Source organism: Trachurus trachurus, assembly GCF_905171665.1.
Source record: "Trachurus trachurus genome assembly, chromosome: 12".
Lineage (NCBI taxonomy): Eukaryota > Metazoa > Chordata > Actinopteri > Carangiformes > Carangidae > Trachurus > Trachurus trachurus.
This window is the reverse complement of record NC_139908.1, coordinates 17125296-17140367: the sequence shown is the minus strand read 5'-3', so window position 1 is coordinate 17140367 and position 15072 is coordinate 17125296. Positions and strand designations below refer to the sequence as shown.

General features: G+C 40.1%; 2 protein-coding genes and 1 long non-coding RNA gene across 3 annotated transcripts; 2 read left to right on the top strand and 1 right to left on the bottom strand.

Moving 5' to 3' along the window:
- The first annotated feature begins 3988 nt into the window (after positions 1–3988).
- On the top strand, positions 3989–6659 carry LOC310994691. Its single transcript, XR_014595794.1, has 3 exons — positions 3989–4039; positions 5797–5913; positions 6501–6659. It is a non-coding gene; the product is annotated as an uncharacterized lncRNA (long non-coding RNA).
- A 1-nt stretch (position 6660) lies between these two features.
- Positions 6661–7851, top strand: fut7 (fucosyltransferase 7 (alpha (1,3) fucosyltransferase); the record flags this gene model as incomplete). Its single annotated transcript, XM_083984037.1, has 1 exon — positions 6661–7851. A coding segment is annotated over one exon (942 nt), but the record flags the coding sequence as incomplete, so codon positions are not given.
- Positions 7852–10925: 3074 nt separating this feature from the next.
- Positions 10926–13192, bottom strand: pou5f3 (POU domain, class 5, transcription factor 3; the record flags this gene model as incomplete). The annotated part of the gene is made up of 5 exons (XM_083983353.1): positions 10926–11195; positions 11304–11468; positions 11721–11851; positions 12141–12252; positions 12431–13192. 5 exons carry the CDS (start codon positions 13190–13192, stop codon positions 10926–10928), a joined length of 1440 nt encoding a protein of 479 aa, XP_083839479.1.
- Positions 13193–15072: the final 1880 nt, after the last annotated feature.

The following is a 15072-nucleotide window of genomic DNA, read 5'->3' as shown; positions in this document are numbered from 1 at the left end:
TCCTCTCGGCCTTCCTGCCTTCTAGCACGCTCTCTATAAGACGTATCACTCCCTGTATCTGTTGCAGTCCCTGTTTGTCCACTTTGGTCTAAATTAGCCTCCGTCTGTTCCTGTTTGCTGTCTGTCTCTTTCTCCACATAAAACTGATGAGTTTAGTTAGCGGTGCAAGTGGATTGTTATCAACTGAAGTTTAACTGCATTATCTATTGTTTGTCGGGAAAAAATCTAAAATGTTAGTTATCTCAAGCCATTACTATTCAAAAATATAATACAGAAATCTAATATAATATATTACAAAATGGTTGAGCAGCACAATTCAGTATATTAAACAGTTTAAAAATTGTTCATCCATAATAACAACTAAATGAATTACAATGTCTGTCTATGTTTGTTTCCTTCAAATGTGGAATCTAATCTCTTACATTATTTGACCAATATAATATTGTTAATATATTAACAATTGTACTGATGTTTGATTTCTGGCTTTGTTACACCAAAACTAGATTTATTTGAGTTGAGGTTTATTTTGTAATTGTCTTAAATGTATACCCGCATGATTACTGAGGATTAAAATAATTGCAGTAATGGTAAGTGCAGTACAGAAACAGTGAACATGTGATACATGCTGTTCTTCAATTCATAACTACATTGTCCACTTGACCTGATTCTTATAGTTGGTCAAAATCGGTGGAGTGATCTCAAAGGGATGTATCACGTTGTCAGTGTTCAGTTGTCCAACATTGAAGTGGACATTAAAATGGATCAATTTGAGGGAAGAAAGCTATCTACGTGTTGTTGCTCTTTACCCATAAACCAAATATTGATTGATCTATGAAGCACTAATCTATAATTGATGCTAAGAGTTACACTGTAATATGTTGCTATGTAGCTCCTCATGCCTTTGTGAAGGATTTGTGACACCTGTCTGCAGAGATCTGCTCCCGCTGAGCTGCAACCTATTGTCTGTCCCGAAGGCGTTGCATGTTCTAGGCCAGGCCAGTCCAGTTCTCCCACACCACAAACTCAGATAACTGCACTGTACTTTTATAGACTTCACCTCACTGTGTGCACAGGTCACTGCTGCACTGAAACAGGAACTGGCTTTTCCTAAACCGCTACCACACGTACATGCCCGTCTTAAGTATACCGTGCAAATGCTGTGCTCAGATGTTTCTCAATCTGAACAAAGCAGAACGAGGCAAAAGTAAGAGCCCTGACACAAAAAATACAGTGTGTGTTCATACTTTTGGCTATATCGTCTGTTTTTCTTGTCATGTCAGAAAAACCTTGAAAATTGACAAAATCTTCACACTGAGGCTATCAGATTCTCTCTCTCCCTCTCTCTCTCTCTCTCTCTCTCTCTGTTGTTTCTGTGCTTTTGATGTTTGCCCGTCTTCTTCTCAGTTTGACATGTTTGTTTTGCCGTCATCCCTGAGCCTCCTCTCAGTCACTGCTCAGCATTCATGACCGGCTAGAAAATGCTCTCATGTAGCAGGTATTTGCTGGGGACACTGAGCTGGCTGTGATTGGAGACAGGAGGAAAAAACACCCCACACACATACACACTGACAAAAGATACAAGACTGTAGATGTAAGGGTGTAGCAGGCAATCATGAATGACTTTGTGCTAAGGAACAGGTCAAATTCATTGATTGTACAAAGTTAATTACAGTCATTTGCTCTCCAGTATTGTTCTGTTGATCTCAGGTGTATTACAACTATGTCAGCCATCAGATAATGTTGACATTTCAAAATCCCCTGGACAGGCCTGATGGACTAAAAGGCGTGTGCTTATTATCTTTTCCTGACTTTGCTATTGTCGGAGCTGACTGTTCAACAATGTAGAAAACAAACTAGCGATTATCTGTACAGTGAAATGATTTTAAAGATCAACGTTTCAAGAGTTTCTATTGACCTACATTTACACCACAGGAGTTACAACGGGATGTAAAGCAACCACTTACACCTCACACAACCGGTCACCAATCTGACTACTTGTGGTACTATGGAAAACCTCATAATCAGCAAATTAAAATCAAGTGGAGATGTGGATTCTGAGAGATTATCTCAATGTTTATCTATCTAGAAGAGTCTGAGTCGCCTCACATGGTGCTATCGGTGACACTTATCATCCACATTCAATCCAGCTATACAAAGAAAACAACCACCATTTGAGGATGCACCCCCTGACCCCATGCACTGCACACAGAAGGATTATATTTTTAATGTCTACATTTTGCTCAGTCTACCTCTCTCTTTTCTCAAACCTAAAGTGTGATTACCGAGGCGAGGTGTTGTTCCCAAAACTGTGAGGTTTGGCATCATGGCATTATGTTTTTAAAATCCCACACTTAAAGTGTCCCAGGAGAGCAATTTAGCCCATTAACTTATAAACAACTGGCCCAGTGTTCAGTCTTTACCAGAGGACTTCTACGCCCTCTGGTGTCTGAGATTGACCATGCATTAACCTGGCTTTGCTGCTAACTTGGCAGAAATTAAAAAAAAAAAAAAAAAAAAAAAACACGAATGTCATACACTTTGTCTTAGTCACAAACTGTCACTTAACCGTTAATGTGGAACTTATATGGGTTCAAGTGATTTCTATACCTGCCATGTACTATAGGTTTATTATGAGTAAATGTTATGAGTGATAACATCTTCCTGTCTCTCACCTCCTAACCAAAAAAAAAAACTGTGTATGCGAACGTGACCAGACACACACTGCTACTTTTGCGCTAAATCTGTTTTTCACCCAATTTCTGTTTCTGTTACTCATTCACACACCTGCTGGCCCTGGCTGGGGACACCAAAACGTATAAGATATGAATACAAAGAGAGTATGAAACAAGTTGGTACAGAATACACTAATACAAATGTAACATTGTAGCTAAAGAAATCTATAGGCTACTGCAGTCAATTTCTCCCACAAAACCAAATATAAGATAGGAACATGAGCTCAAACTTCATAGAAAAAATGAAGTAGAATAAAATACAAGTCAAATGTAGTTGTTGTTGTTTTTAATAGTGTGCTCAAAAATCAGGAAAAATAAAAAGGAAACTGCAGTGAGACATATTGCCTATTATAAACAAGATAAAACATGAACCTGCATAAACAAGGGGCTTCAGCAGCTCATCCATTTCCCTCAGTTGATAATCCAGTCAAGTCTACTGTGGATGCACAGTCAGTGTTTCTCTGTAACACACTCCCCTCTTGTGGCCTTTACAGTGCATAACTGTTCAAACTAGACATTAAATTAAACTGCAGTTTAGGACGCATACAGTTTTAGAGCAAGAATAAGATGGTGCACACATGATTTAGTCCTGTTTCTGTGTCTGTTCAGGTTTTCATAAGATGTGAAAATCATTTGGCAAAGAAACACAAAATAGTGGAATAAAGTCATGCAATTTAAAACTAATATAAAATTATATTTGAATTGGAAAAAATGAAACCAGACAACAACAAAAAAATAATATAATAGTCAATAAATAAAATAGGCTAATAAAATAATAATCAATATGATAACAGACAAAGCAGACACTTTGTCTCAGTAAAACTAAAACCTTGTAAGGAGTTACTCATGACCGGAAGTATCACCTTTTGTCTTGGGAAATACCTTTCTTGTCATTTCCTGCTGCTGAGATTTCTGCTGTTTCAGTGACAGTTAAAAGTGAGAAGCAGACACAAGTATGTAAATGATACCCTGCATATGCAAGGTTTTTTTTTGGTGCTGCTGTTTTTGGTATTTTCTCCCCCTCTACAGGTGACAAACCATTGCTTTTTGCTGCTGATTTGGAACAGTAACAAAAATCAATTTTACTACACTTTTTTTTTTTTTTTTTTTTTGCTTGTTTTCACTTCTTTTCACAACACTGACGATGACTCACTGGTGTGTGCAACCACCATCCACTTTCTAGACCCTGCTGATTTCCTCACATCCTCTTATTTTGTGATCAACAAGCAACAAATGACTTTTTTGCTGCAGAGATGAGAGATAACACAGAGCATCATTTTAAAGACAGGACAGGAACTGAAGAGGGAGTGAGTTTAGAAAGCCGCGCCTCGTCTTACTTACAGTAGAAGCGCTTCTGGTATTTAGACGCGTCAGGATTAGCATACCACCAGCAGCGACAAAAAAAAAAAAAAAATGATATCACTGGTGGCTGATGAAGGAGCACGCACTGCTCATCTCATGAACAGGTCAGTGGAGGAAACTTTTGGAGGACTCCTTTTCTATTTTCTGCTACTTGTATCTCATTGTGATCAGACATATGAAAATGCGTCTGTTATAGCCTATTTCTGACAAGAAGAACAAAATCTGTATAAACAGTAGTCCTACATTCAATGAAGAGGTTAAATAGACGTTGGCACCAACTGGTGAGGAGAGGAGGTGCACCACTGCCAACCTGAACCGTTTGACGCCTCCTGTTCGAACATTTTCTCTCAGTCTCAACTGCAGAGTTTCACTTCAAAAAACGAGTGTTTCTAATAATATCGAGTCGAATCTGGACGCCCTTGAGTTTTTATTAGTCTGATTATCATATTCTAAAAGGGCATACGCACATAAAATTGTGTCCGTTCGTCAGAAAATACTTTTTCCTCATTACGAAGTGAACCATGTGGTGTTTTAAGTAAATATTTAAGCCTCAAAACAGAGAGTTGTGTGCTTCTCTATAATTGATCTGCCTTGTTCATTTTCTTGTCTGAAGCAGATTGCTCTTTGTTCTTATGTTGTGGTCATCATCGTGACAAATGAAACTTATGTCAACCACCACGGAGCGCACATTTACAGTAACATGGACGCGTGGACAAATGCAATAAGTGAATTCAGCAACAGCAGCAACTCATTTATCATTTACTAAAGTGGAATTTCGAAGAGAATTAAACTTGATTTGCATCTTTGTTCTATCATTTTATCTTCATATAAAAAGTTTGAATTATCTTGTTACATCAAAAGTTTAGTTCACAGCTACGTATATGTGGGAATCTAAAAGTTGCTCCCGAGTAAAAAGGGATGTGGTGGAAATCTGAAATAAGAATCAAGACACCAAGTTGTTTTTGCAGATTATCAAAACTTTGCAAAGGGACATCACTGTGCAGAATATTCAAGTTATTATTAACAAAGTGCATTTGATTCATAAACATTACCATTAAAGAGACCAACCTTCATTTTTGTTATGAAATCCATCTCCACTTTTATTTATTTACTTTACATTTTGCATGGGTTTACAGTTCTTTGTGCAGAACTTTTAAACAGTATGTGAAGTTGTTGAATTATTAATGAAAGTCAATTAAGAAGAATTTTTGTGTATGCACAATTTTCTTTTTCGCTTTCCTACACACACTACAGAAAGTATCAACATCTTAACAGCTGTATATCCTTTGTGTTTCTCACATCCTTCCTGAGTTTACACCCAGTTCAGTAAGAGGCCTTTTCCTCAAGTGAAACTCTGTGGTAAGAAGTCTGCGACCAGTTTCAACACACTGCTTTCTGTTCATCTTGAAGAATCCACATTCTCACAACACAAGAGTTAGGAAATTGACCTTTAAAGAGGGAATTATTACAATTGAAAATGTTTTTTTTGTATGTGGATGATATCAATACTATTTTGTTCTTTTAGACACTTCACAAAACACTAACTCTTATCAAATTCTTGCCTGCAACAACGTGATAGTGAAGTTTTGTGTTTCCAAAGTAAATCATGTTCTTTGATTGTACTGATGTCAGTGGGTGGCGCAGCAACTATAGCTCTGAGGTGCAGGTATTACTTTAAATATTCTAACTTTTTTCTGTTTAGGAAAAACAGGCTTGCATAAGTTTCTCTTGAGTTGTGGTGGAGCAAAACCGGTCATGGTCTCTGATTTGAGTGGGCGGTGTTGAATCCTCTTCATACTGGCAGTCGCAGTGTCTGATGGTGAGTCCTCATTGCAATGCTATAACGGCCAATGCATAAGAGTTTCATTATTTCAAGAAATTTCTTGGAAAAGATCAGGCGGAAGTGTCTTTTGGTCTTCACCTAAAACATCAATTAGCTCAGTCATTTGCTTACACATCCTTCCTCTTGCAGTTTCTCTGTTAATGTGAAGCTGGTTGAGCAATTACAGACAATGTCGGAAGTCTATGCAAACACTGCAATGAAACATATTACTGTTACTAAAAGGCGTTTCTCCAGTCTGTAACTAAGGAAATTCACATATCACATTTAAATGCAAAAGCTGCCACACCCCAAGAACCCCCTTTTAATTTAAGCATCTTTTCCGGTTTGTATAGTGTCAGAACAAGATTATGCTCATCAGTGGTGTTGTAACTTCCCGTAGGCCCCTGCTCATCTACAGTATTTTAAATATATTTCAAATAACATGAAAATGTCATGTTCTAAATATAATGCAGTATTTACCCTGAAACTGTACAGCTGCTTGTCATGTTTCCAAGCAAAAGGTTAAGACAAAGACACATCATTGCTCCTTCATAATCCAACTTCTTAATTCCCTTTTGTGACAGGGTGATAACACTAAAAAGGATGCAACTCCGTTCAGTGAAGAGGTACATCCTCCCGTCCTTTCTCTGCGTTGTCCTGCTGAGTTTTTTCCCTGAGTGGGGATTCCTGGCTCCAAGGGCCATAAATCCTACCAAGATCTATTACAGCAGCAACAGCAGCAGCAGCAGCAGCAGCAGCAGCAGCAGCAGTAATGTGACCATCTTGCTGTGGTACTGGCCCTTCCACAAATCATACAGCCTGCAGGGTGATGTGTGCTGGGACCTCTACAGCATCCCTCGCTGCAGACTGGTGGACCAGCGCTCCTTGCTCTCCTCAGCTGATGTGGTGGTCTTCCACAACAGGGAGCTGATGGACGGCAGTCAGAAACTGCCCTCAGATCTACCACGGCCACGGTGGCAGAGGTGGGCCTGGATGTCTCTGGAGGCTCCTGTTAACAATGGAAATTTGCAGAGGCACGCCGGTATCTTCAACATGACCATAACCTACAGGAGGGATTCTGATATCACTATACCCTATGGCGAGATGATACCAAAGGCGACTGAGGGACATCCCGTGGAAGACGTCACTCTGAATAAGAGCTCTTTGGTCTGTTGGGTGGTCAGCAACTACCAAAGTAGCCACAAAAGAAGCCAAGTGTACAGTGAGCTCAAAGCCACTGTCCCTGTGACGGTTTACGGGCGTTGGACTAAAGCTCGCCTCTCCTCTAAAAACCTTCTACCAACAATCTCTCGCTGCCACTTCTATTTGGCGTTCGAGAACGCAGTCGCCAAAGATTATATCACCGAGAAGCTGTGGAGGAATGCCTTCGAGGGCCAGGCAGTTCCTGTCGTCCTTGGACCATCACTGAGTGATTACGAGGCTGTGGCTCCGCCCAGTTCTTTCATCCATGTTGATGAGTTTGCATCAGTGAAAGATTTAGGAGAGCATCTACAGGAGCTGGCAAAGGACAAGAAACGCTACAGTGAGTATTTTAACTGGAAACAAGAGTGGAAAGTGAAGCGGTACACAGATTGGAGAGAGAGACTGTGTAAGATCTGCTTACAGTTTGACAGTTTACCTCAGCACAAAGTTTACTCTGACCTGGAGGCCTGGGTCAATGCTTGAAACACTGCAGCTCGCACAATTGTGGTTAATCCGTATAAGCAACTAATTATGAATTAAACACATTTGTAGTCATCGTCACCTTATTTTGCTGCAATAACACAAACATCATTTATGACTCATAAGACATCTTTCATGTTATTCCTGTGCCGGCAATATGCAATTACTATTGATCACATTACCAAAGGAATAGGATGATAGATAGTAGGAGATGTGGGGGGGCGTAGTTTTACTGCAGAAAATAAAAATTGCACCCTTATTTTTCTTTTTCTTTTTTTTTCTTTTAAAAAACAAACAACAAAAGACTGACAACAATAATACAAGCCCTCACCCTTGAGATTCTTGTTCAATCAATTTCAATTTTTTTTCAGATTTCATTTTCAGATTTTTCAGATTTTTTTCAAAAGCTGAACTCCCTTCTCTTCTCTTTCTTTCTTTCTTTTTTTGTACAAAAGTGTTCAGACCCGTTGCTGTGGCTGTTAAAATGTGGTCAGAAGACACATCTCAAGGGTTACTGAAACGGTGTGCACAGTTTCAGTAACCCTTGAGATGTGTCTAGAACTTGATTGGAGCCCGCTCACTGCAAACTGAACTGATCATATTGAGGATAATTTAGAAAACCACTTACCTGTATTTATATGGTCTGTTGTGTTCAGGGAAGAAACTGAACCCCAGTACAGCCAGCACAAAAAGGTTGTCGGTGGAAAAAAGAGGAAACTTACAAACTGTAAAAAGAACTCATATTCCACTTTAGCTCCTGTTCACCTTTGTTTTTGTGATTTTTAACAGGATTGCAGGCTAAATGCTGCCATAGGTACTTTCGTATGAGTATCTGAATACTTTTGTAAATCTGACATTTCAGCTTTTGATTTGAAGTTTCAAGAAAAAAGCTTGTTTTCACATTATCAGAGGTTGAAAAAACTTCATTTAACTTCCTATTTTTTATATTAATTCAGTTCTCTACAAATCCTTTTTGTTTGCATGCACAATCGTGTTGTTATTTCAGCATTATCCCAAGATTTTTGAAAATTCAAAACTAAGTCATCTGAACTTGGGATAAGTAAATATAAAACTTAAGAACCAAGACACAGCACCTTTTCAGTTACATGGATGGTCGGATCAGACTTGTTTTTCTTTTACATCATCCTTTTTTTTTTAAGAGTTTAAGAGTTTTTCTTTTGACTTGAAACAGCGGCTGAAGCCACTTTGCACAAAAGACAGAACAAAGACAGCAGGTAAAACTGATCGGTGTCTTTGTTAGCTTCAAAGTGTTTAATGTAGGGACTGAATTTAATGTTAAACCTCACTGTGGTTTGTTGTCATGATCATGAAAAGAAACAATGATTAATGTGTGTATTTCATGTATCAGACACACACAACAAGTTTGCACCATGTCAGTTTTGTTCAAACTAGATGAAAGGAGAGTTTCTAGAGTTTAACCCTCATGCAGTCAGTGCACACCGGGATGCGTGGTAACATGCTAGTTTTGTTTCTTTCAAAACTTAACTGAGTAAATTCTCAGCAGTTCGTTCATTCATTGAACCAGTCAGTACGATTGAAAAAGACTCTAAGTCAGAACTCATCAAATATTAGTCTATTAAATCTGTCAAAAACTGAAGAGGTCTAAATGCTTCCTGGATGTACTGCATATGCACACAAGCAACTTACCTGAAGTATTTCATATTAAGGGCATAAGTCAGTGTGCATTGACAAATTTGATTTAATTCTAGCTAAGTCAAATCTTTAAAAGCACAATACGATATTAACATTTGATGTATTTTAAGATGTCAGTGACTGTCATTTAATGTTTGGTAAAACTAACTTGTATATTATACGTCTCTCTCATTTTCCTGATTAAAATACAACTAAACTAAGTATCACTGTGTTCAAAAGTGTGTGAAACTGAGTTTCCAGTTGGAGCAATGTGTCAATAGACCAAAACTTCATGTTCATCAAAGAGAGTTTTCATACAAATGTTTAAGAAAAAAAAGTTTTACTTGATACATACACATTTGGGGTATTTTATATGTGAAGTCATTTCTGTTGAGCTAATGTTTCAATAAATTATAATCAATTCATTTACAATCTGTTGAGAAACATTAAAACAAATTGCAATTGTAAATATTCAAGTCAGTAATGTTATAAGGCAAGATCAGCTAATCATTAAATCATTAATACTGAGGCAACTTGAATAATACCAGTTGACAATACCTGTGTTTAAGTAACAACTCTAAGTTGGTTCTTGTGATTTCATGGTTCGTCTGATTTAAGTTAGGTGAGGTATTTGCTGAAGAGACATTTAATGCCTCCATTTCTAAATTTATGGTCATCAAGTGAAATGCAACTTGTTAAAATATAACTCCAGTGAGCACTCAGACTTGACTTAGGACCATGTGTTATTTCATCATTAACATAAAAAACCCTTTACAATAAAATCAAAATTGAAACTTGACAATGCTTGATCCAGTCAGGTCAGACATCTCTCATTGCAATTAACCTGAGACATTGAGAAAATACTGACAGTGTGCAAATGGCAGACTTAGCAGCTAAAACATTTGAGTAACAAGACAAGATTCCTTAAAAACAATACATTGAATCTCACCACCCCCATTGCTGTTACAATATTTGCTCGATGTCGATAACAACCAACAAGTGTAGGACAAAAATCTGGCTTTGGTACAACAAACAGAGCATATTCTTAAAAAAAGATTATTCAACATTACAAAAGCAACTTGTGCAAAAACCAATGGGGGGAAAAAGTCAGCCTAATGATATTTTATATTTTCCATTTCAATGCCTGACAGTTTAGATGGATACTGCAGTTGCTCTTTTCAGTATTGCACAAATATTAACCCAACTGATGTATTTTGTTTAAAGAGGTATTCCCTGATTCTGTAACCCTGCTCATACTTACACCTTCATTCCACAGCTGGACTATACAGTAGCACCAAATCTTTTGTTAAAAAAAAAAAAAAAAAAAAACACTGCATCGATTAAAGCCTATGGAATAACTTACTATGAATAATCCAAGAACACAAAACATGAAGGCACATTTAACATTCAGCTCAAATTTCATTCAGTTCAAAGCAGATGCTGAGTTGTCGGGTTGAGGCGATTTGTTGAGTTTCCCCATGAGAACACGATCCATTTCATTACTGCAGTCAAGAGACGAGCCTCCCCCCTTGAATAGTTTGTATACCACGATCCACCGATAAGTATCGGCCAATCGGGTGATTGGATTCAGAGGCTCGTCTCCAGAGTTGGGGTTGGACAGAAGAGGCTTGGGGTGGTAATCTATGAATTTGGCAGAGAGTACCCAAGCACGTTTATCCAGTCAGGTGACTCACAAGTCCGGGGTGAAGGGCTTGCTTCAGGACGTCGGGCCGATGAAGTTGGGGAAGTTGGGGCATGTACAGTGTGGGAGGAGGGGCTCCGGGGTAGCTGGAAGCTGGGTAGCTCTGACTGGGGATGGGGGATGGAGCCATGCTCAGTGGGGAAGGGCTCTGCTCGTAATATTGGCCGTCGCACTCCTCATCCAGTGGCAGAGCCAGACGCTTCCCTTTCTGTCTTCGGTTGCAGAACCACACACGTACCACCTGCCGAGAACACTGTGTCAATTGATACAAAAGACCAACTACATACATATTCATTGCGGAAAAAAAAGAAGAGAGAAAAGGGGGCAAGCTGCTTCACTTTGTACTTACATCTCTCTCCAAGCCCAGGTCATCCGAGATGTGTGTGATCTCCTGGGTGTTGGGTTTGGGACATTTGATGAAGTAAGATTCCAGAGCAGAGCGCACCGCTCCCTCCAGACTGGTCCTCCTCTTCCTCTTCCTGGTGTCAACAAATACTCTCTCAATCTTGTACATCTGTGGGATCACATATACGTTAGTGTCCAATACAATCGAGTATGGTAAGCACCAGCGAGACTGTTGGAAGACAGCTAACTCATGGTCACTAGGTGGCGTGTTACACTTCACAGGAGCAGAGCGGAGCACTTTGGTGCAGGCTAGCTCAGCAGGAAGCTTACTAAGCCTGAAAAGGCCAACTGATCCCACGAGGCTTGGTGATCATCTGTTGTGTTGTAAACTAGTTGGCAGATGTCAGAGTTTCAGACTTACGTCCTGGGGATTCTCAGAGGTCTCGGCCTCATTCAGCCATCGCTGAAGAAGTGGTTTCAGCTTGCACATGTTCTTGAAGCTGAGCTGCAGGGCCTCGAAGCGACAAATAGTTGTCTGGCTGAACATCTTCCCTACACACAAAGACAAAAACCATTAGACATCACATGGTGGAGAGTCCCAATCTGGAGGTTAACTCTAGATTTGAAGAAAATTTAGTAAGTGACAGCTAATGTGAGACATTGATCCCTGAGGCTGCAATTGATGCAGGTATCAACCCCATACAAAAGGACAACTACATCAAGCTACAAAACCAAACCATGTTCAGATGCTGCACAGACTGAACCACAACTCCTACAATACTCTGAACCGAGTGTGTACAATCAGAACAAGCATCAGTAGCTGTATAGGAAACCAACTTACCATAAAGGTTACCCAGGGCAAGACCAACATCAGCTTGTGTGAAACCCAAAGTGATGCGTTTGTGTTTCAGTTCCTTAGCAAATTGTTCCAGTTCTTCAGTGGAGAGGTTCTCCTGTGGATAAGAAAAAAAACAAAAACAAGATTAGATCAACTTGTGTAAGTGTAGGCCTTTGGCCTATTCCATTCTCACTAAAATAAAAAACAAACGAACTGTATTAATATTAAATTGGAGGTAGCATTCAGTGGTGGAAACACATTTCCCTTCTGGGATTAATAAAGTCACTTCTTACCTCCTCTGAGTCGCTGCATCCGCCGCTGGAGGACCCGCTGCTCCGCGTAGAGGAGGCCGGGTTCTGGGTCTGGGGCCCGGGGGCCGCTTGGGTCGAGTTCGCGCTGAAAAAGGCATTTCCTGGAAGTCCGTTGCTTGGGGGTGAAGGGGACATGGATGGTGACGACGCGGATGATGTTGAGGGATTTTGATTGCTGCTCCCGGGCGGGGTGATGTGGGCGATCCCAGGCCAGAAGGACGGGTTCCAGGCCGCGGGGTAGAAGACCCCATGATGGGGCATGGCGGCGGAGGCCGGTGGGGTCGGGTAGTGCTGACCCTTCATCTCTGCTGAGTAGTCATCGCCGGTGTCCTTCTCAGTCTTTATCTCGGGCAGTTTGATCTGTTCCCGGGTCTCGGCTATAGGGGGGCTGAGGTTCGTAGGCTGGGTGGCTGCGGTTACGCCGGGTACCTGGCCGGTGTACTCGGGCGCAGCAAAGGGATACCAGTGCTTGGGTTGTCCAAAGTCTCCAGCCTGCAGGTCGTGCCCCCTGTAGTCACTGGTCATGGATGGAAAAGGGAAAAAGGTCTGCGTGGAGGCCGGCGTGATGCCACTGTAAGTGGTTTTGTTGTAGAGAAGACTCGGGTCCGGGAGGACGCCGTGGGGAAGCTGGAATGACGCAGCGTTGCCCAAACCATCTTGACCCAAAATCTGGTTGCAAGGGTTGGCCCGGCTGAAGTCATAAGGCCTGCTTTGGCACTCCGGACTCTGCGATCTTTCAGACATCTTCCAAACAGCGCGTGAGACTGATATTACAACAACAAAAAACACTGTTTTAAATAAAATAAATTGGCGGTGACTAGTTTTGGACACGCTCATCCGTTTCAAGTTTACGCACAAACCAGAAATGAGATACCAGAATATGATGTCCTCCAAAAACAAACCAGCGCCTCTCCAGTAAAGTCCGCGCTGAGGTAGAGTTTGCGCAAAAGTGTAGCCTGGGTCTGAGCAGTCGCCGTTTTTGGTGCAACATAACCACCAACGCGTCTTCGGCCTACTCCATCAACTCCTGTCGCCACTCACCTCACCTTCAAGCTCAACTGCTGCTCTCCTGCCAGAGTCCCGCAGCTTTTCCTAATCACAGCTGCGGGTGTTGGAGAGCGCTCGATCTCTTCGCCCATTGGCTGGCGCAGACAATTGCGCACAGCTGATGGTGAGTTTGTGAATGACCTTGATTCCTCCCAAAGTAGTGGGCGTGTTTTCACATAAACTCTGAGCCCTTTACACAGAGACCAACCGTGTTTTCTGCTTTTAACCCTCTATGGTACGCATCATGATGCCAGTGGGGGAAAAAATGTTTGGAGCGTTTTTATGTCTCAAAATAGACTAAATAAACATAATCTAAAGAAACTTTTAAAAATTATTTATTTTTGGAAGTTTTGGGGGTTTGTTGACTGTAGGCAACATTGTACCATTACGGTTCATCATATACTGTATTAGAAACACCAGTCTCTGTAGACTTTCCCCTTCACTGGCCTCATCCTCATCCCAATTCTCACTCTCATCTTCGTCATCATCATCATAATAGCCTGATGTTTACTTTACTGCATCCAAAATCAAATTTATCAAGGATAAAAAACAAAATTATGATGAATTATATGTTTTTGAACATTATATTTACACCTGAACACACACTACCATAGTCTCATAATGCAATATTGATTCCATAATGGTCCATTGTTGCCTCAAGGCAACATTGCTATTTTCCATAATGGTACGTTGTTGCTTTCGGGCAACAGGTGCATTTTAACAAGTTTCCATTATTTAATAAGTAAATAAATTGCATGGAACTATTAAAAATTAAACTTTACTAATCTATTAGTGTAAATATATTTTTTTCCAGATGAAAAAGGGCCAGGAAGTTATGTTTTCAGACCGTTTTAGTGGAGCAAAATGGCAAGCCTGTTTTCTTTGAAAAAGTCTGCAAAAAAGGGTTTCAGTATGGCTTCTTGAAAGTCATGTGATAAATTAAAGCATTGTTATTGGTTCTCTAAGGTCTCCTCTCTTTTTTAAAGTATTACAGCATGAAATGGGATGAATTGTGGAGATGTGACAGGCCAAAAAGTGGTATGTTGCCTGAGGGCAACATGGTACCATAGAGGGTTAAAGTGGAATTAAAACTACTAAGTGAAATAAAACATTGCTTGGGAAAACATTAATAATTCATCAGTGTCAAGTCACATTATAAAAAAAGTATATTTACATTGCTAAATAGGCACGGGTCACAGCTGCTGTAAATACATACTGTCGGTAACACTGTAACTTGCTCACCTCATACATGAATTATAATGCTGAGTTTGTTTAAATCATTTCTCCTTAAGGACATGGCTTTGATATTAAAATCCCTGAATTAAATCTAACCACTAACCCTTAATAGCGACAAATAGAAAGGACTGAGATAAATACAAATGAACTCGACTAATCGGGTTAGATTTACTTTGAAATTAGAAGGTTAATGTTTTGTTAGAAGGTGTTTTGACAGCTATTACCGGCGGAACCGCAAAGGAATTTTAAATCGAAAGCAACTGGACTTGGTTGTTTGTCTAGGAAGACGTTTCCTTCCTAGACAAATAACCAAGTCCAGTTGCTTTCGATTTAAAATTCCT